Consider the following 22568-nt stretch of genomic DNA (forward strand, 5'->3'; position numbering starts at 1 on the left):
ACTGTTTTCAACTTTTCTCATGATTAGATCCCATAGTTATGATAACAAAATCTCATAATGAACTTTATTGGCTTTGCGAATGTAATGTGTCTGTAGTTCTCAGGTTGCTAACCTGCTGCTAAAAAAAATGTTTGTAAAGCAGTTTATGTGTACCAAGGCCTGGGTCCTACCCAAAACAGCTGCCCTGTTCTGGTAGATTTATCTGATATGAGGTTAGAATCAGCATTATGTCAGCATGACTTGGATTGTATTTGTAGATTTGTAGTTAGTCTAGTTAGTAAAGGCAAATTATGGCTGATTGGGCCAAAACGTGGCTGCAAGTTCAGCTAGATTTGAGCAGACACTCGAAATCTGTAACAGAGCCGATGTTTGTATATAATTCATTACATATTTGGCAATCAGCATTCTTAATTGAATTACAAGTTCCCTCAATACACTGCCAAACATGTTCACAGTAATAATGTAAAAATAAGTATGAACAAGTTGCAACGTGACCTTTAACAATCTCACTGATTCTTAACTGGACAAACTGGTCTTCATGACAAGCACATTCTTTTTGGTTGGTATTTTGTCCACACCTGAGGACTATCAAATGTTTTCACAATGTCTGCTCTGCTATAAGTTGACAAGATCTAAAGTGATAAATGACATGTGAACAAAGTGCAAACCACGTTGATCCTGCTGGTATGTGCTTTGGAGTGTTCAGCGGCTACATATTTGAGCCCTGCCAAGAGTCCCGTGACAGCGACGGCCAAGACACAACCAAACCGTTACTGTGGAAGTATTGTGGTTGCTCAGTAGTTACACTGCTGACTGCAGCTGAATATGATTCCTCGTTCTCTCTGAAGACATATTGTACATTTTCCTCATATTTAAAAAAAAAAAGAAAAAGAAAAATCATACTACGTGATTCTGTCACAGAGACCAATTATTATACCTTCAAATATTCTGCTGTAGGATGACGCCACATCCTGAAGCTGCTCTGGAGACGCCAACAAAAGGCTCAACATAATACATCATCTTTAAATAACAAAAGCATACCAAATCCACAATGAATGTTGCTTGGCAACTTCCCCACTTGTTCAACGCAGGCTAATCATTTCTTGTTTCGTAACCAATCTGAGAAACTGATCAGATAAAATCTGAATGTTTGCATTTGTGGCTTCTGACGGGGATTCATTACTATCATAAATCCAGATTCATCAACAGAGACAGAGGATGTGATTTTTGAACAGTTTTGGGACCATTTTGCATCTGTGTGCAGCAACTCGATGTGTCGGCTTCACTCACCGGACCACATGTTTCTGCTGGATCACATGTTGAATTTCTGTAGATTTCCATTGGTGAGGCAATCAGACGAGCATTTGGAGATAAAAAGATGTCACAGTTCATTGCAGTTCAAACAGTGTGAAGTCTTTACAAATGGACAAGTACATTTTCTGCACCACTGGCTCTGTAATAAAATGTTATGTCTGGTTTTTTTTTAACTGAGATTTTCAACTTGTTGATCTTACCTTTGTGCTCTTGATCCCCCTGCTGGGATGAGATAGAGTTCATTGTTAGAGTCGAATGTGAGCAAAGTTATTTGGACATTTTGTTGACTAAAACAATACAAATGGATTACAGGTTTTTTTTTTGTTTTTTTAAAATTATATTTTGAAAAGCAAAAATGTGTAAGAATACAGAATACTTTGAGTAAAATTACAGTATTTAAAGTGCACTTTCTGTAAAATAATGTACTGATTACGTTTCTGTCCATATAAATACTACTACTTACCTCTTAAAAAAGAAAAAAAAAACAACCCTTTAATCACACAAGCCTAATGCCTACAAATTTCTGTCATTTTATGCACATAACGTCAGCGTAATTATTAGGAAAGATCTGTAAAATTACATCACATGTTGAGTAAAATTCAATTTATATATGAACAAATACATTCAACTGCCATTAAAAAAACCTGATAATAATAATGTCATCTAATATAATGGCTATTAGTTGTAATTTTAAGGGTTACTCTTTAAATTACAGAAAATGTCTGTTGATCCACTGTTATTACATTGTCTTTTGGAAAACAGTGACAAAGCTGTAGAAAAATACAGAAACTTGTATGTAAAATTACAGTTAAATATGTAGAAACACAATGAATTGTCTAGAAAAAACATAATTTCTATGTAATCCTAAATTATGATTAATTGATGGTAATTTTAGGAGCAAAACCTTAAAATACAAAAAAAAAAAATGTAAATCCATAGGCCTTTCCTTGTTTTATCGGAAAATGAGAAACATCTGTAAAAAATTCTAATATTTTTATCTGTAAAATTACTTCTTTTTTTTTTTTTTTTTTTTTTACAGTGTTGTCTTCCTGTATTGCTACTAATTAGTACACTCTTGCTCCAATAGTGACCTGAAAAACAAGCTCTTTTCATTTTTTGGGGGGATTCTGAGTGACTATGAACACAAGTTTTCTGCTCTGAAATGATCCTGATGTCTCTGTTTCACCTCAAATCAGAGAACAAATATTCTAAATAGGGCATAAAATGTTGTTCTTTCAGTGGTAGTTGTCATAATGTCAGCAATATGTATCTGTAATTTGCTATTTTCAACAAATCCAGAGAAAAGACCAAAAGAATTGATCCTTCCGACAAGTTTGTGTATCCAAAGACTCGCATATTTTATTCCTCTCTGTCGTAGAAACTATTAAAACACACCAAAGAGCCGCACTGTTGCGCTGCTCATTTTGATTTAATACACCCTCTCCAAACAATCAGCTGTGTATTATTCTGCAGCTGAAAACAGTCCTCAACAAAAGCACTGTTTACTCTTGTTTGAGTAACCTTTGCTCGTAAAGACAGTGCCCAGCTGTTTTCAGAAATTACGGAGTCTTTTTTTAAAAAGCTCCAACGACATATTTGTGAACCTTTTAATAACACTTACATCTCCACTAAGAACCACCGTGCTTCAGACAGGACATTAGAGATTTTGGTCCTTTCATAGAATTTGTTGACAACATAGTTTTTGAACAATACGGTTGCTGTTATTGTGTAGTTCTCTTCCTGTCCAGTGAGATCCAGTGAAAGGAGAAAAAACTAAACACTTATTCTGTCTCTCAACACTTTCTGACTTCTCTGTCAGGTTCCCAAGTAACTTTGTTCTATTGCAGACATCAATTTTACAGGTAAAGATGTGAAGTTTCATCTTTACGAGGAGCCGAGTACAACTAACAGCGGTAGTTTTAGACAACATTCATGAAACCCAGAGGTGGGAAGTAACCAAGTACAAACACTTTGTTACTGTACTTAAGTAGACTTTGCAGGTATCTGTACTTTACTTGAGTACGAATTTTTCTGACGACTTTTTACTTTCACTCCCTCCCTTTGAACACAAATATCTGGACTTTCTAGTCCTTACATTCTCAAAACTGGCTCGTTACTTGTTTCAGCCTCTGCGGATGACGACATGACGTAAAATATGTGACAACAAACGTCTTTATCTTTACCAACAGTGTGCAATTTGTCACTGAAGCTCAACACACTCCTGCCTGCCTCAGCTGTCTGCGAGAGGCTTTTTAGCAGTGCAGGACTGATTTTCAGACCCAAAAGGGGCCGTCTTCATTCAAAGAACTTTGAGAACCAGCTTCCACTGAGGCTCAATGAAAGACGTTGGTATTCTTGAAGAGACGAGTGTTTCCATGTTGATTATAATTAATGTTCATAATGTTGCTGAAATGGAAAACTGTCCAGTGATGTTTTTCTCTGTAGCAGCACTGTGCAGCTTCTTAAAGGATGAAAACAATCTATTTTGTGTGCTTAAAACTTTTTTCGTTTTGCAGAGTTATCAAAAGAGGCATCGTGTATCATCAGAGCTAAAAATTCATTTTTACTTTTGTACTTAAGTAAATTTCTGAACCTGTATTTTTTCACTTTTACTTGAGTAAAAGAGTTGAATCAGTACTTCTACTTTTACCAGAGTCTATTTTTACACAAGTATCTCTACTTCTAGTAAAGAATGTGAGTACTTTTACCATCTCTGATGAAACCAGAATAAAAAGAGCATTTGTTTGGCTGGATTAATACACATTTGGTGCTCTAGTGCACATTTACAGCAGGGAGACGATGTATGTGAGTTAATAAACTGTTGTGCTCTTGATCATAAATCCTGGTTATGAAGGAATATGTCACCCTATGCGGCTCATATTTGGAATGAAAGTCTACGACACAGAAGTATAGCCTTTAGCTACACAGACAGTACTTACAGTAGCTAGTAGGAGCTTCACTGTTGAGTTTGTTCTTTTAATAGTGTTGTTAATAATAACAAAAATATAGGCTGTTGACTGTGTCTAAGACAAAAATCTGTTCTTACCAAAGAAGCTCCCTTGTAGGTAGACCAGCAGGAATAAGTAGAGTGATCTCATAATGCGACAGGTCTCATGGGATGAGAGGGGTCTGTGTTGAAAGTCACTGGGGAGGGAAGAAGGGAAGGCAGGTTACAATCAGTCACTATTCACCAACAAGCATTACGAGACTAACAGGTGGAGTAGAAACCTGATCAGGGCATTTTATAAAACTGAAATCATATAGTCCTCTTCACCTCGATTTTAAAGTGAATAACGTAAACATTGTACGTCTAATTATGTCAGTTTGGCAACAGCAGGTACAGCACGAAACTCTTCAGATCGTTATCACAGCCGTACACAGTTTAATATATGAGATGTTGTATAAGTTCTTTTTGTTTTAAAGATAAATAAAAGGATTTAGTTCGATCATTGTTGCCCTCTTATGTGTCAGTGTTTGATGGCAGTCAGGAGTCAGGGAGTGGCTATGAGATCACTTACAATCAGTGGCAAACGGTGACCTTTAACATGGAGGCAAAACGATGATGAGACAATAGATGTACGAATGGAAAGAATGATGAAACTCTACACCATTCATTTCCACACAATGGACACAAAGGCAACAAGCACATAACCTCGCTGAAGATATATGCTGCAGAACAAAGAATATACTTTGGTTTACTGTGATACTTTTCTGACAGAACTTCCAAAGAAACTGTGTATGTTTTGAGACCAATACACTTAAAGGAAAGAGAGTTTAAGTTTTAAATGAAGAGTCGATCTCATTGTATAGCGGTGATCGTCCGATACTTATGGGGTGTAAAAAATATGTCATGCAAAGTGAAACCAAATGATGCGTAGATTCATTTCCTTACTCAATTGGCCCGAGAATCATGTTTGTGTCATATTACAAATCCTCTCCAGAGACAAGGATGCTCTCTGACAGTAGCGATATTAACACAACACCCACAAGCCACAATGAAAGAGATGCTGGTTTGTCTAATATGTCTTCCTGTACAAACTGGCCATGAAGACATGCAGACATCCAGTTAATATGAGCAGTCTCTGCTTGTCAAATCAAACATGTGAGAATCTTTGAAGTGCCTCATCCCACCTGTGACATTGGCATCACTAGAATAGATCGAGTAACTTTGTCACCAGACGTGTGTTTAAGTTGTGAGGACCAGCTTTTATCTACTTTGTTTCCACAGTGTGACCATGTCAACAGATTTATGTCCCCACAAGAGGGACTGGCCATCAGGACCACCGGGACAAATCCTGAAGGGCCGAGGACCTCTGTGGACCACATGGGCAGCTCATTATTTATCAATTTAGATATTTTAGCAGCCTGTTATACAAAAACACGAGCCAAAGAGATGTGTCATTGGCCCGTTGTGATTACGCAGCACCCGTCATCCTCCGAAGAGATCCAACTCATGATAACACGGCGCATTGTCACTCTGTGTGTGTTTTTATGTTACTTGCATAGCAAAACTACAGTCGAGTTGCAGCAACAGGCAAAGAGAAGCATGACTTGAGTTTTTTTATATGGTTAGGTCTACATATATTTCAGAAAATGCTTTAAAGCCAAAATTTCACAACAACCTTTAAACATAGGAAACTGGACTTCTGCACCTCCTCATTGGCTATTTTCAGGTTTAAAAAAAAAAAAATCTAGACTGTCACTGACACACAGGAGACTCTGAAAAGTGTTTTTAGTCTTCTCTGCGTCATTCGTTGTTATACAGATGCAGGTGCACATCCTTTTAGATGGTGGAAAGCCTGATTAAATAGCAGCAAATCCTGCAGGAAGGTCACTATTCCAGCACTGGCAACAACAATAAAAAAAAGAAGGAAAGACAGACTTATCAAAAAGAGAGTCTGACTATAAATGCAATAAAACACATCCCGGTGCAGGCAATTTGTACCTACAGGACTGCAGCTACATCCAGTAATTATTATATTCTGAGCTTGCTGTTCTTCTCCGGGACAGTTCTACTTGAATTCAATTTTATTTTATTTTATTTATATAGCGCCAATTCACAACCTATGCCATCTCATAGCACTTCACATATTTTAAACAAAGAACCCAACAATCCAAGCAAGCCGTCGGCGACGGTGGGAAGGAACCAAAACAGGAAAAAAAAAATCTCTGACAGAACCAGGCTCAGGGAAGGCGGCCATCTGCTTTGAGCGGCTGGGGTGAGCGTGGGGATGAGGGAGGCGGGGCAGAACAGGATAGCAAATAAGTTAAGCTGCTAACTTTATTTTCCTGTAATGTCATGATTGGTGATGTGGTGTGGGTAGATTTCCCATGAAAGCTGATGGTTTGTGGTTATGTTGAATACTGCTAATCCTTTAGCTTTGTGTGCTTTATTTCCTCAATCAGCACCTGGGCTCTTATTTACCTAAACTCAACAGTTCCTTTATTCTTTTTCAATTCAAATTCCCGTTTATTTTAGTAGGTAGAAACCCTTAATTTCTTAACCTTTTGAACCCCCCCCAAAAAATCTCTGATGGATTTGACAGGCCCTTTAGTGAGAAAAAAAAACAAAAAAACAAAAACGCTACAATAATCCCACTTATCAGAGCCAGATACTGTAAAAGAATCCTCAAGACAGAATCATTGCATTTTCATCTTTCCAACACACATTCTGATATTTCATCAAAATCACTTTATTCTACACATTTCATTTAAAAATGAGATGAGAATAAATAACTTGCTGGAACCAGTCTACGTAAAAAAAACAAACAAACAAACAAGAAATTCTGCACTCTCACCCACAACCCTGAAGCCATGACTGACTCAGCTGAGGCAAAAGGTCACATGACAACAATTCTTCAGATGGCTTGAACCTTGTCATACTGGGCAGTTGTGTTGTTTCTACAAAGGTGCAGGACTTTTTAATGAAGTGAAAAATGTGACAGAAGCAAAAAAAAGAATAAATAAAAAATGCCCAGAGGTTGATGAAGGTTCAGATGGTTAACAAGACTTTTATTGTAAAAGACTTACATGTGTAGTATGTGGTGGAAACTCCTAATTTGATGTTTGTTATTTATTGTTTTTGTAATATCAAAGAATTTAGTCTGTATTGTAGCAGCGAGCCAAAGATGTATGGTACTTAATTTTTTTTCATTTTTTAGATATTAGTTAAAACTTATAAGCCGACGATATCTTCGCACTAAAATCTGGTGTTTGTTTTAAATATTATTTTCATTATTATTTCATTTATAGACGAGCAACAACCATGCCAGGCGTAATGGTCTGAACCTTAGCAGCAGGATAACAATGTACAGTACGTATTTTCATTTTTTTTTAGATATTATCAGCTGTTTGTTTATTTAAATATTATTTATTGTTCAACATCAGTATCTGATGTTTGTAACTATTTATTGATTATAGACTGCAATATCCAGAAGAGTAACCCTGAAGAGTAACTCTTTCCAGTTTCAAAGGTTAATGGATAACACTGACAATGACATTTTCTGACTTTTCTTTTTCCATCAATCTATCCATCAGCTATTTATCCTGTGGAGGATTGTAGGGGCTGGAGTCCAACCCACTGGGGCACACCCCGGACAGGTCAGCCAGCCATCGTAGCATCAACACAAAGAGACAAGCAACCACACAAACCTACCAATATGGAATCACCAGTTAATCTACCGACTTGCCAACCCTGCACAGAAACACCAGACGGTTCGAACCCAAAGCCATCTTGCAGTACGCTGGATGTTCAAATACAGACGTTCCTCGCTGCACTACATGGCAGCCTCAGTCTATCATGTACCCTCACAGCAACAAAGCCTCCACTTGCTCCTAAAATAGCTCTGAATTAGTGTTACAGTAGCCTCAAGTACCCATTCACTGTGCTTTTAAAAGCTGCTGTGTTTCTATGTGCGTCAGTGGGGCAGGGGTGGTGGGGCGGCCATTTTTTTTAGTCCCAGTTTCGTGGAAGATTAGTGTGTGCACAGAAACATATACGAGTACACAGATATGCTAGGATGACAAAAAAACTAATGAGCTCTTTAAAGAAGATTTAGAGTAAACAAAACTAAAAAATTAGGTGCAGTTTATGGTTTGTTGCACATTGTATGACAATTTAAGGCCTTCATTTATGATGGCTTCTTCCGCTAAGTCAACATTTTGTGTTTCTGATGTAACATTGTCGGCTGTAAGCGCTGTTCTTGTCTGGAAAATGTTTTTTTTTTTCCAATGAATACGTACACAGCGCTCACTCACACTCATGAACTCCCTCTCAACACCCTATTGATTCTTTATTTCCTTATCGTATATTGCGACATAGATCGTTGACTTAGAATAAATAGTTGGCTTAAGTTTAAGTGTTTGCTCACGATCATTCCTCCTCCACACGATTGTAACTCTGGCAGGTGAAGGTAAACAACTCGGAGTCTTTGTGAATAATTTGCTATTTTCAAAGCTGGAGCTCAACAAAAGAGATGTGACAATATTCTCATATTTATGTTTGTCCTGGAGGGCTGGTTAAATTACAATACACAAAGTCACACAACCACGCACACTAAAAACAAAGGGGAACTAAAGGGATTTGACAAAATAAACTCAAATGAGCTCAGCAGGCAAAAAAAAATTTAGTTTTAAAATGAGTTGTACAATTTATGGGGAAGTTACCTTAAATGCCAATTTACTTGTGTACATGTTAAATTGCTAACTTTAGTGGAATTGGCTGACTTCTAATTTGGTTTTAATACAACAAATGTTTAGGATTAGACAAATAAAATCATATAAACAGCAAAATCTTACTTCAACTCTGCTACAGCTGTGGTACACTTTGCGACACATCGATTTCCTCACTACTTCATCCATGTATCTCACTACCATTAAGCCAGAGATGTACTCTTTTAATCCACTGCATGTGTAAAATCACTTTGTGAAAGATTTCCACACAAAACATATCATCAACCTTTTAATTATGATGTAGATAAAAGCATGTGAAGGTGCTAAAATTAGGTCCACGTTGATGAATTACAACATTCTGTTTACACAACAGAGCATTAAAATTAATCAGCAATAATGATCAAATAAATGTATGACACACTCCATAATCAACTCAGTGTATTCAGGGCTCCGCTGTAAAGAGAACTTTCACTGTTAATTCTCGGCACTTTGCAACATGTACAGGTCTTGAGTTATTGACCAACAGAATTAACATGTTGATGTTTGTTTTATGCGTTTTGTTTGAATCTGATATTTTTCTACTGCTGTGTTTTTAGTTAAGTTTTGAGTGTAAGTCTAGAAATGTAATATTTCTCCTTATTCTTTGTTCTAAAGGGTATTCAGAGAGTCGCTTCTTGAGTAGATTTTACTGTTTGGAACGAACAGATATGAAACCACGCAGTGAAACTCAAGTTTAATGAGGCAGAACTTATTCCCACCACTGAAATCCCCAAACAGCACGTTGTTTCCACAGTCACACAACAAAAAGAACGTTTTTTTTTGCTGCATGTTTTATAAAACAGCCCGTACACACAATTCAGCTTGTATTTGTTGTTCTGTGTTTCCTCTGATATAAGGAGAAATATCAATGATTTAAAATACATCCATCTATGAGAGATACATGTAGAGATAAGATTTAAAATGGATAATGACTTCCTTGAAGTTACAGTGAGAGTCCAGGTTGGAAATAAAATGGCAAAATGTCATAAAAATCAAAGCTAAATCTCTTACCGAATCTTGTTTGTAGCTCAAGTCCTTCGGGTGCTGTGAAGAGCTGGCGTTAAACACTGTCTCTCTCCTGACACCTGAGACTCAGGTGCACCACTGTAGGGTGTGTTGCCTTGTGACGACGACTCCTCCGCGCTGCACAAGGGGGCAGAACTAAGCAGGTTCCTCTTCCACAGGTGTGTATCCAACTGCAGCTGGCGTGCACGTGTTTGTGTGTGTGCACGTGTTTGTGTGTGTGCGCTCAGCATTTTAGATTATGAAAGCCTGTGTGAAAGAGAGCAAGAAAAGGGGTAAAAAAAAAAACAAAAGAAAATGTATGAAGTTACACCCGATTCATGTTCAACAGGTTATACCTCCACAGTATTTGTTTCTGGATATATAAGCCTTTGGTTATAGATATAATAAAACAATACTTATAATGAATCATGCGGTGTTTAACTTAGAGATCAACCAAGAATTTACTTTGGATTTACTTTGAATGCTAAACAGCTTGTCAAGGATGCTTTTTTTTCTTTTCTTTTCTGCACCACACCCAACACGGTCGTCATGTGTGGACACCAAAAATAGGGGTTGACTGTAAACAGCTCTGCCACCAGTGAAAAATATGTTAAAATAGATGTTATCTCCTTTAAGGCTCTAAAGCGATAGATTTCCTCAATATATATTCTTTAACTAATTCAGGGAGCTCTGTCAATTTTCCTTAATAAAAAATAAAAAGTAAATAAGTCACTGTAAAAATCAAACTGTACAGTAAATGTCACAATGACAGACAGGAAACAAGTGATTCTGCGCACGCACGCACACACGCTGATCAAGTCGAACTGGTTTTCTAATCACGTTTTCTAAAAATGAATTGAATTCAGCGTGGCAGGCTATTCATTCAGAGTCGGTGGCGGCTGACAAGAATAGAGAAGTACATACAAAAGCCCAGCAACTCATAAAACTCAGAAGTACATATATTCACAGTTTGATAAGGAGGAAGGAATTCAAAGCAGTATGTTCACAACCACATCACTCTTGCAGCATAACTCTCATGACAGTCTGTCAGCCAGAGGGCATCTGAGTTCTCATACCAACACAATACTTTAAACACTTCATCTTATTATTTCTTCAGTTACACACCAGCCATATTGTCTTTCAACAAATTCCCAAATGTGTAGCTGAGAAGAAACATTTTGTGTCTCTTTGCACTTTGCAGATATTAAACCTAAAGCTGCTCTAATCCATACCTGTATTTTGAAAGAAGCAGTTTGACATTTTGGGAAACATGCTTCAAGGTTCTGGTGGAGAGCAAGATTAACATCATTCACACTAAATGCAAAGCTACCATTACCAGCTAGTTAGCTTAGCTTAGCATAAAGACTGGAAATAGCAGAAAAGACCTGAAAAAAACACGTTTGTTGAAACCCAAATTGGAATGTAAACGGAACAAGTTAAGATTTCATTTTACATCCTTTTTTCTTGGATAATCGTAACAATAACTGGAATCTCCACTTGCTGCCTGGCAAAAGATCAGAGCCAGGAAATAAAAAAATGTCTAAGAAATGGAGACTTGATTTTCCACTTAGGTTTTTATTACAGTATATCCCCTTATTGAGACAGGTTGACATTCATATTGTCATAAGTCATTTTTGGACCCTTCAGTGCCTTCTACCTGGCCTACTATCATATGAATATATCTTGTCATAACAATGAACCTTTCAAGTTATAACCTGCTGCTGATCTGTGTTTGTGGTGTTGCTTTCTTTGGACAGAGGCAGCCTTGGTGTCAGTTTTGCGATGCTATGTGAGCTGTGCTGCGTATTTTAGCTCCCTGCAGCTTGTTGTTTTGGTTTTGAGGCCTGTCACCTTGTTTTGGTTGATATGCATCACTTTTATGAGTCAGTTCAGATGGATGTTGTCAGTGAAAAAGCTCTTAAAACCCACTACACACTGATGGCACGTACACAGAATTAGCAACTAAGGTCACTTGAACACAGCGGAGCATGTAGCAACGTATAGCTGAAAGAGAGGTGAATATTGTGGACACAACTCCACATAAATGCTGATGCTGCTCAACATCCACTGCATGTGTACAGCGGCTGAAATAAAATCTGGTTAATTGGTTAAATTATTTTTATCTAACTTTAATAGAATCAAACTGTTTTGAGGATTTCCAGTCTGAATTGATGGAGGAGGTGATGAGTAATTGCATTGTTTCAAGGAACCAAAGCTATAAAATTTTCAGAACTTATTTCAGTTGAACTTCAATGTTTATAGAAAATAGCTGTGGAGGTAGACATGTGACTCAGAGATTTGTCTGTGGCTCCTCAGCTCTCTGCATCACGAGACAGTCCCTCGACTACCTCTGCTTCATCCTCATGATTATTTCCCTGCTGTTTTCTCATTGCTGCACAGTTATCAGACTTATGTGTTGTTTTCTTCTCCAGCAGACGGTTTCCTCTTTATCTTCTGTCAAAACTTGTTTCTCCAGTGCAGTCTTTAAAATCACAAACATCTGTCTTCTGTCACTGTGTCAGTTTTTACGTGCATTTTCTAAATATTTGCCTTTTTAATTTAACTTAAAAATATATATTCAAGGTATTTGCGGTCTTTGGTCATGAAACTGTTTCATTAGATAAGTTGTCCAGGAAAGCGTAATTCTCATAATTCTCCTGGTGGCACAATAAGTTTGTAAAAGTAAAATTATTCACTTATCTGTACAATAAGGTTGGTAAAAGCAGTTAATCAGTTTTATGTCTCAGAATATGATTGTGTTTACCAAAGTTAAAACAGTTTTCACACTGTGGAGGATAAAAATTCCAAAAATAACGTCTGAACCGTCAAAAGCCCAAATTATAGAAGAAGAAGAAGAAGAAGAAGAAGATGATGATGATGATTAAAGTAGCAGTAGAAGAAGAAAACGCCTCCCCGCCAGGAGGCACTGTGGGATTTGTGTCGACTTAATCCGTCTTCCGGTTTTATGTCAACGGTTTGACCCAAACAACCGCCGGTGAACGCTCACATGTGAGGAGGAACTTGTAGGACTGCTGTGTTTCGTGTTACCGTCTTGCTGTTGCCGGTTTGGATGTTGTGTCGCATGTTGTGTCACCGACACTGGCAGCTAGCTCGTTAGCTAGCTAGTCGAGCAACTAACTCCACATGATGCTGTTCATGTCACCGGTGTGACCCACAGGACGTGTGTCTCGGCGTTAAAATAAATTATAGCACGTTTTGCCACCATGTCGCCGTGGTTGAATTCTTGTCAGCGGCGTTTCCTGCACAGCTTGGTCCTTCACAGAGGGTTTCGCTGCCTGACAGCGGTCACAAACAGACGGGCTGAGCTTCAGCTGCACTCCGCTGTTAGCAGACGCTGCTCCACGGTGCAGGGCGAGGTGAGGGTCCGGTTTGCCCCCAGTCCCACAGGTGAGGTAGCATATATATATATATATTTCATTTAACTGCTTCGTTTTCAGGAGCCTGATTTTATATGTGTGCTCCCTCATTGGCACAACTTATTTTGACAGTTTAACTGTACATGAACACCTGTGTTTTTCCAATATGGTAGGGTCATGTAAAAAGACAGGTATCTCTTTTGTCCAATATTCTGCAGTCTGCTAAATGTATTGCTTTCTTCTGCAGGCTTCTTACACCTCGGAGGTCTCCGAACTGCTCTATACAATTATATCTTTGCAAAAAAGTATGGAGGCTCATTCATCCTGCGACTGGAGGACACTGATCAGAGCAGACTGGTACCAGGAGCTGCTGAGTCCATAGAGGACATGCTGGAGTGGGCTGGTAAGAAACATTGGTCCACAGGAAATACACAGAAGAGCTAAAATAAGCTGATATGAAGTTTTAGAAAAAAATCCATATTAATATTATTAGCAGTATTTTTTTGTTTTAAATGTGTACATGGAGGGCTACAAGGTAGCACTGTTGCCTCGCAGCAAGAAGGTCACCGGTTCACGTCCCGGTGGGGGCACCAGGATCTTTCTGCATGGATTTTGCATGTTCTCCCAGTGCAGCGTGGGTTCTCTCCGGGTTCTTCAGTTTCCTCCCACAAGCCCAAAAACATGTTGAGGTTAATTGATGATTCTAAATTGTCCGTAGGTGTGAATGTGAGTGTGCTTGGTTGTCTGTCCTTGTGATAGTCCCCTGCCTTTGCCCTATGTTGGCTGGGATAGGCTTCAGCCCCCTGCGACCCTAGTGAGGATTAAGCGGTGTATAGATAATGGATGGATGGATGTGTACATGAAGTACTTGCATAATGGCACCACCTATATAAGGCTGCATGTAGAACCAAACAAAGCATAAAACAATACCTGGTAAATGGATTCATTTAGACCTCTTACGATGGGGATTTACAACCAACACTTGCTGCTGTACCATAGCAAAGGCCAGTGGTGAAGTCCTATCTTTGTCTTGCAGGTATACCTCCAGACGAGAGTCCTCGCCGAGGCGGGCCGGTGGGTCCATACCTGCAGTCTCAGAGACTGGACCTCTACAGTCAGACAGCTCAGCAGCTTGTCGAGAGTGGTCATGCTTACTACTGTTTCTGCAGCTCTCAGAGGCTGGAGCTACTGAGAAAAGAGGCTTTGAGGACTGCACAGACTCCAAAGTAACTGAAAACAGGAATACACACAGTGTGTCACATGCAAATGTCTGTGTGTTTTTCTCACACTCTGAGGAATTATGTTTTGTTTTGGGTTTTCTTTCTTTCTTTCTTTCTTTCTTTCTTTCTTTCTTTTTTTTTAAACCAGATTTAAGGTGCTGACTGTGTTTCTTTGCCTCTTCAGGTATGACAACAGGTGTCGGCACCTGCGGACCGACCAGGTCCAAGAGAAGCTGGCTCAGGGAGCATCACACGTGATCCGATTTCGTCTGGAAACTGGCGTTGATCCTTTTCAGGATCTGATCTTTGGATGGAATCGTCATGAGGTGGCAGAGGTCAGATTTGTAGTAATTTCACACTCTTTCAGTTGGGCTTGAAGATGTAGGAGACTCACACATCATTTCAGGCATAACAAGCATCAATTCATCCCCTCTCAGGAAGCCAAATGCTGTTTTTGTGTATGTTTGACATTAGATATGCTCAGTTTCATATTAATTCAAGATGTCTGACATTGTAAGCACTATAAAAACAAATATGTGAGATAGCTTTGTCTCATTTGTTCTGACTCATCCCCAGCTCTCTGATTTCATATTTTTTCCTCTCATACTCTCTGTCTTTTCTTAGGTAGAGGGAGACCCAGTGGTGATAAAAGCTGATGGTTTTCCCACCTATCACCTTGCTAACATAGTAGATGATCATTACATGAAGATCAGCCATGTGCTGCGGGGGTCTGAGTGGCTCATCTCCACCTCTAAGCATCTCCTCATGTACCAGGCTCTTGGATGGCAGCCGCCCACCTTCGGACATCTGCCACTTCTGTTGAACAAAGACGGTAGTAAACTGTCTAAGAGACAAGGGGACATATTCATTCAAAGCTTCCAGAGAGACGGGGTCCTGCAGGAGGCTCTGCTGGATATCACAACCAACTGTGGATCTGGATTCAACAGTGAGTCATTGATGAATCAGTAAAAAATAATTTGAGAAAAAAAGATGTTACAAGGAAAGATCAAATAAAAGCCTATTTTAATAAATCGTGTTTGTGATTATCAGGTTAAAAAAAACACAGAAGCTTAAAGTGCATCAATGAGATCAGCGCTAAAAAGATGTATAAAATAAAAATAAATGATCATTTCTGTTATGTGATTGTGTTTCCATGTAGCTAATCGAATGGGGCGGAGGATTGATGAACTGATATCTGAGTTTAATCCTTCAAAGATCACAACTCATTCTGCTTTGTTAGACCTGGAAAAACTACCAGAGTTCAACAGGTAAGTCAAATTTTCCTTTAAATGTATGTGTCTCGGTTTAATTGTCTGTGTTCTGTTCATTTATGCCTCATTAGATTCTAAGGCTAAAGGTTTCAAGTCTACATTACAGAAAAATCTCATTTAAAATGGAATAAAATGAGGTTTGTACAAGTGATCATGGCATTGAATTAACTAAAAACAATGATTATTAATGGCCTTGCTAGAAGCTTTTATTTAATTTATCCATTTGTTTGCTCAAAGCAGTGAAACATTTGAAGATAAACATTTGTCACCATGTCCTGCTCTGAGTTCTTATATGAGCCTCTGTTCATTGCACAGCATGGCTTTTCCTCTGGTGCCACCCTCAGGCCAAATTAGATATTTTTTTTATTGTCTGTTATTGAGGATGAACAATAAGCACAGTTTTTTATCCATTGTTTTATATGTTCATTAATTTATCTTTTTAGGGACTTTTACCTTTGGAAAGTGAGCTATTCCATAAGCTAAGTTGTTTATGTAGTGAAATGGTACAGTTATTGTGAGACTGGTGGTGTGTGATCAGACAAAACTGAGAAAAAGCTTGGTGGTTTGTCCCTGTAAATCCTCCTACAACAAGAATGCTTTGCTATTGACGCAACTCGATGATGGCCTGGTGGAGGCGGGCCTATGTTATAGTTTGGAGTAGAGCCTGGATGCTACAAAACTCTCCATATGATCTTGAGAACAGGCAGATACCAATACAGGCAGCAAGAAGGGAATTACACTTCATATTGATCTAGTTCCAGTTTTATAATGAAAACCTGTTGAAAAACAGTATCTATTTATAGAGGTGGGCAATCTGCCCTGAAGATCAGATGATAATGTTTTCCAAGGATTATGATCCACAGTCTGAATCACAATTACCCTCAAAGATTTAGTTGAACTCGTGATCACATGATTAGTTGTTCCTAAGGTTGCCTCATTACAAAGCCTTTCACTGCAACTCAGTGTCCAGAACAACTCTCCTGTGATACGAGGCAGAGAGACACTGTTGTAACATTGCATGAACTGGGAACTTTTTTTCTTTCTGGGGCGACAAACATGGGACCTCCGTCAGATACCACCACAAACAGTCTACGTCTGTGAGAAATCGCCATGCTATGATGGTCTACAATATCCATCCATCCATCATCTATACACCGATTAATCCTCACTAGGGTTGCGGGGGGCTGGAGCCTATCCCAGCTGACTTAGGGTGAAGTCTATTACAGGGCTACACTTAGAGACAGACAACCAAGCACACTCACATTCACATCCACAGACAATTTAGAATCACCAATTAACCTCAACATGTTTTTGGACTGTGTGGGAGGAAGCTGGAGAACCCGGAGAGAACCCACATTGCACGGGGAGAACATGCAAACTCCACGCAGAAAGATCCTGGGTATACTCACCGGGAGGCGAACCGGCGACCGTCTACACAGCTGTGAGGCAACAGTGCTAACCACTGAGCCACCTTGCAGCTGGTCTACAATATGATGGTCCAAAATTGTCAGATAGCCCACCACCATTCACTTATGATCACAACATGAACAAAAATATTAAAAGTAAAAAAAAAAAAGAAAAAGGAAAGTCTTTTTTGTGAAAGCCATATTTAAGGTTCATACCTAATTAATCTTTCCGTGACTGTGTCAGAATCCACCTGCAGCAGCGAATTGAAGACGAGGAGCAGTGCAATTTGCTGATAAAAGACCTGCGGGGACAAATCCAGCAGGCTCACACAACAGAGATTCAGGATAAAGAAGTGCTACACGAGGATTATATCAGGCGTGTGCTACAGCTTCGTAAGGTAACCATAACAGGACTCTATTTTACCAGCATTTAACTGTCGTATTGTCAATGTGCTTACGTGGTCAATGTTAGCATGTTTATATGGCAGCTCTTTACAAAAACAACTCAGACTGACAGTTGAGCAATTTTGTTGCACAAATGAGACTGAGAACTATATGAGATGTTGAAGCATAGCCAGCATGCAGAAAATAAACTCTTTTGTTTAAGAAACAGGCAAATTTTTCATATCTGGGGAGGAAGTTTATGTTGTGACTTTAAATGTACTTTTGTTTGTTTTCTTTCTAATGGGTAGATATATTTAAGTAGAAGTCAGGCTGCTAAATTAAAAAGGTCTGGTGTTTGGAAGTCATATAATTAATTGAACTGTGGCAAAATATCTGTTGAGATTTTCTGAATTTGTAAAAGATCGTCAAGGTTTTACTTCAGAGATGTAGAGGCACTTTGTATATTGTTCGTTGTGATAATCTGACCCTGTGTAAATAAACAAACCACCATACAAAAGCAGCTTTATAGCTGTGAGAAAGTTCGTCTTTAGAGAGTTCCTAAATCAGCTTCACCTACGCGTCGTCTTGAATTGCTATCTGTCCCTGTAGAGCAGCTACTGTGGTTTGTTGCTTATTTCTCAACAATGTTCTCTCGTCTCACCAGTAATACTGAAACTATCCTCTTCTCTCTTCAACAGGGTCACATATCCTCCCTGAAGGAGCTCGTAAGCCCTCTTTACGCCTACCTGTGGGTGCGTCCTTCCTTCTCCAGCCAACAGGTGGCAGCACTCACTGCAGAGGCCCCGCACGTAGCTTCTTTAGTGCTGAGGTGTGTAGTTCTAAAGTGTCAAACTGCACATTTCTCTTCACCTTACAGCTGCAGTGTTTTAGCAGGATTACGAACGTTTGTGTCTTTATACTTAGGTTGATAGAGGAGCGGGGTGAGGAGCTGTCGGTGGATCAACTCAGTAAAGACCTTAAGACTCTGGCAAAGCAGACGAAAGCCACCAAGTACAGAGAATTGATGAAGCTGTTGCGTCTGGTTCTCAGTGGTTTGCAGGTACGTAAACATGCCGTGCTCTGTGGGTTTTCATGACTGATAGTAATACCAACCCCACAGGGTGTCCCTTCTGATACTGGTCCACCACACTTGACAACAGGGAAGCTCAACTTCAAACTAACTCACCAGCAGCTCTGTTTGTGCGATGAGTCATTTTCACACATCGGCAGCTTTGTGTGACTGACTAAGTCTTTTGCCTTCAACTTGTCCTGTTAAAAACTATTTTGAAAGCAACAAAATTTTTTAAGTTGGCTGCTGCTATTACCTACAGATAAAGCTGGTGTATAATGTGTGAGCCTACTGAATGAAGTCTGATGGATGCTGGAATTATATAATCTTTTATTGAATATTTTAGCATGGTTATGCTCCAAGCAAGTTTTTTTTCCCCCCCTTAAGGTTTTGTTTGATAAAATGTTATGTTTCTTTTGATCTGCACAGATTTTGACACGTCAGTCTTGTACTATTCCAAGTGAAAAGCCTTTTGTGACTCCACAATTAGCTGCAGAAAGTCTCATAAGTGACCGAATGATGCTACTTGAGCTGGCATCAGTTTGAGTTAAAAGTCACTACTTTGAAAATGTTTTAAATCTGTGGGTAATGTTGGCTGCAGGTTTTGTCTATTAAGGTGAGTGTGAGGAATAAAAAAAAATAATAATCTGGTACAATAATGTTTTACAAGTGCTATACTAAATAGGTTAAGTACAGTCGAGACTCGCTAATCCGACCCTTAACAATCCGAAAACCTTGCTGTCCGACAGATTTTTAGGAAAAACGAACGGAACCCATTAAAAATAGCCTTAACAGACCAACAGCCTTGGATTCTGACTCCAACATGACAATTTATGGCACAAGTAAGGATAACGGCGTATTATCTGACTGAACAATCCGACAGATTGACTTTGTGCAGACTGCAGGATTTAATGCTCAATTCTTAAATGCGACTTGTATGTGATCTGCTGTGTGAACTTCATACGATCCAAAAGTGTCCCGCATGCATCACACGCAGTTAGTGTGCTCAGTGTTTGCAGAAGTAAACACGTATGGTAATGGTAACCGCTGCCACCGCCGTCACTGATGGTGGAAACAGAACTGTGACCTCTATCCTAAACTAGCATCAGCAGCCAAGTACTGCCTGCGTGTTCTGGCCACTTCCACCCTGTCAGAGTGCTCCAGGAGAAGGTTTTACATTTAGTGTCGGATTATCGAGTCACAGCTGCACTTAAAGCTAAACTGCAGCATGTTAAAATATAGGTTCATGCCCTTTACGTTCAAGCCAAAAGAAGTTACACACTGCTGATTCAGCCTATCGGTACCAAGCAAATCTGTGTTTCACAGTGTCCTAGAGTTTTAAAATGTGGTGTCTTAGGCCGCATTGCCACAGTGGTGCACCAGCAGGGACACAATTTATGTCAATGAGCAATGAATGAGCTGAACATTAGTGGACTACAACAACAACAAGGACTATGGTGGACAAACAAAAATCCTCTGCTCCAGATAAAGAAAGTAACGCTGTGTAGGGGAAGATTTACAGTCTAAAAAAAGAAAGTGATCTTTGGTGAGGCAGATGGGGCAACAAAAATTCTGCACGCTAGTTTTAAATCTATTCATTTAAATGTGAGGCTGGTCTATAAATCCTGTCGTGGTTTTGTCCCAGATTTTTGTTATGTAGCTCCGAGGGTTCACCATCAGATAGTGAGTATTAGTCACCAGATTATTACAGAGACATCTGTGATTTGCCTTTTCTTTTTCACTTCATCTGCATTCTACTCCTTGGTGGTCCAACAAGGAGTTTTTCTTGTTTTTGGTTACATCAAACATGTCTTGTAAACACTCTAAATAGATGACCCCTTTAAAACTCCCTGTACCAGCACAGTTAGTTTTGCTTGAGAAATTGTGTTTTGCACAGGCTAATCATAGCAAAAGTCATGCAGTGCGTACCAGAGGTGGCCATTAATTCAGCGTGTCGTCAGTCTCTGCTGTAAATAGCTGCAGTAAACGCTGCTCTTACCGTCACTGATGTTATGTTTTTGATATTTTCTTGTAAACTTAGCCAGTTCCCTTATTAATCACCAGAACATGCAGTTGTGTTGTGGCCTTAAAGTGTTGTTGTATAATTATTCAAATGAATGAATGCTTCTTTTTTTTGGCATCAGTCAGATGCATTCAAATCCAGTATCGCCCAATGTCAGGTCCAATGGTTTTGTCTTTTTGGTAAGAGGTTCTGTAAATCCTTGGAAAACTACATTAACGACCTCGATCAGAATCCACACAATCATGTCAATGGAGGTTAAATCTCTGCAACCACCAGAAGGTACCAAAACAGGGTTTGGGCTGCCGGTAACATGGTTTATTGTAGCAGCCAGCCTTCTTCAACATAACGGCAGGAGTCCAATAGATTGGAACAGAGTTGCTTGTCAGGGTAAATAATGTCCAAACCAAAACTAGCCGAATCTGTCAAAAAAAAAAAAAAAGATCTGTATTTTCCTCTAATGTTCGAATCGATTAAAGGTAAATGACGAGTCACATCAGACAAAAAAAATCCAGGCTTTCACTCTGTGACACTGACTGCACTGTTTTTACTTAAACAAGCAAAAATCTTTTTCTGTGCTTGATTTTCTGAGCCTTGTGTTTACATAGGTACTGTTTGGTCTACATCAAGAACTCACCTTGCTCTGTAATATCTTCAGACAGTTGAAACTCTTATGAACTAAAAATACCCTTCACTGGTTTTTTTTTTTTTTTACATCTCACTTTCAGTTCTGCAATTTTACCTCTAAAACTGTATTTTTCAACTGCACCTCAGCAAATCCAATCATATTTTGCTGCAGTAATTAGAAAATCACTCCACTGCATGAGTTTCTTTTTTCCGTCCGTGTCATGACTCTTTAGTTCTTACTTGTAGAGTTTCGTTTAAAATGGCAGTAATGACTAAAGACTCCAAAGTCAAAAATGTGACTCAGCCACCACAAACACATAACACAGTCACATATTGAGGGCAGGAATATAGAAAGAGGAAGATGTTCATGATTGCGCTCAGAGGATGCTGTCTGGGTTGATTATGTTGCTTCACTGACTTCTGATCCTCTGTTTCTCTTTGGCCTGTAGCAAGGTCCCAGTGTTGCTGAGATGATGGTGTCTCTGGGGCCTGCAGAGATCAGCCATCGATTCCAGAAACTTCTGCTGCTTTCTGACAATAATTAAAGACTGGACAGTCCGTCACCACATCACCTTACATTCACTCTGCTGACGGAACCTGAAGACAACTGCTTCTGTTGGACTTGGACCGTATGTTGGGAACTACATGCTTTACCTCACATGTGGTGATTCTGCCAAAGCTAAATGGGCCACATTGGACATGAACTGACAACCTCTGATATGTTGAGTAATAGTTGAATTATTGCAAATGTTTTATAAAAGAGCTGAGAACTAAGTTTATGCACATGATCTGGTTTTTTTTTTATATTCAGCACTGTGAGACTTTACAGGATCACCTGACCCCATGCTCAGACAAATGGGAAGTACCTTGGATTTTTTTTATGCAAACGAACCTGTGCTTTACTTGAGAAAAACTGTTTTAACGAACTCCTATACACAGATGAGTTGTACAGTCAAAAGGGAAAGAACTTCCAGTTCAAATGTGAAAAAAAGTCATGCAAAAACTAAACGCACTCCAACAAAAAATGTGCTGGATGATTTTGAGATAAGAAAAGAAGTCCTAATTTGTACTACTGTTGGTTCTTTCTCATGCACATTTTCTCAAGTCAGTACTGCACTGAAATACAGTTTTGGAATATTTGCAGTTGAATATCTCCCTTTTGTTC

At 39.1% G+C, this 22568-nt stretch overlaps 2 protein-coding genes across 2 annotated transcripts in view; one reads left to right on the plus strand and one right to left on the minus strand.

Annotated features, from left to right (window-relative positions):
- The window catches only part of LOC103369623 (uncharacterized), a 43259-nt gene extending 33144 nt beyond the window's left edge, over positions 1 to 10115 (minus strand). The window contains exons 1-4 of the mRNA XM_008298377.1: positions 10036 to 10115; positions 4361 to 4458; positions 1515 to 1536; positions 1291 to 1327 (exon numbers count right to left, since the gene is read on the minus strand). Of these exons, the coding sequence (XP_008296599.1) occupies positions 1291 to 1327; positions 1515 to 1536; positions 4361 to 4412 (111 nt within the window). The 5' untranslated portion in view covers positions 4413 to 4458; positions 10036 to 10115. The remainder of the gene's footprint in view (positions 1 to 1290; positions 1328 to 1514; positions 1537 to 4360; positions 4459 to 10035) is intronic.
- A 2930-nt stretch (positions 10116 to 13045) lies between these two features.
- ears2 (glutamyl-tRNA synthetase 2, mitochondrial) lies at positions 13046 to 22177 on the plus strand. The gene is made up of 10 exons (XM_008298378.1): positions 13046 to 13437; positions 13654 to 13809; positions 14443 to 14632; positions 14811 to 14961; positions 15251 to 15572; positions 15786 to 15894; positions 17548 to 17701; positions 18386 to 18516; positions 18612 to 18747; positions 21853 to 22177. The coding sequence occupies exons 1-10, from the start codon at positions 13254 to 13256 to the stop codon at positions 21946 to 21948; spliced, it is 1629 nt and encodes a 542-aa protein (XP_008296600.1). The 5' UTR covers positions 13046 to 13253; the 3' UTR covers positions 21949 to 22177.
- The last annotated feature ends 391 nt before the right edge of the window (positions 22178 to 22568 follow it).

Source organism: Stegastes partitus, unplaced genomic scaffold (assembly GCF_000690725.1).
Source record: "Stegastes partitus isolate 25-593 unplaced genomic scaffold, Stegastes_partitus-1.0.2 Scaffold1310, whole genome shotgun sequence".
NCBI classification, from domain to species: Eukaryota; Metazoa; Chordata; class Actinopteri; family Pomacentridae; genus Stegastes; species Stegastes partitus.

Bases quoted from the DNA above. Each gene is read 5' to 3' on its own strand.
- ears2 (XM_008298378.1), top strand. From the start codon at position 13,254: ATGTCGCCGTGGTTGAATTCTTGTCAGCGGCGTTTCCTGCACAGCTTG. The intron at 14,633-14,810 runs GTAACTGAAAAC...TTGCCTCTTCAG, and splicing joins AGGACTGCACAGACTCCAAA to GTATGACAACAGGTGTCGGC. The intron at 14,962-15,250 runs GTCAGATTTGTA...GTCTTTTCTTAG, and splicing joins ATCGTCATGAGGTGGCAGAG to GTAGAGGGAGACCCAGTGGT.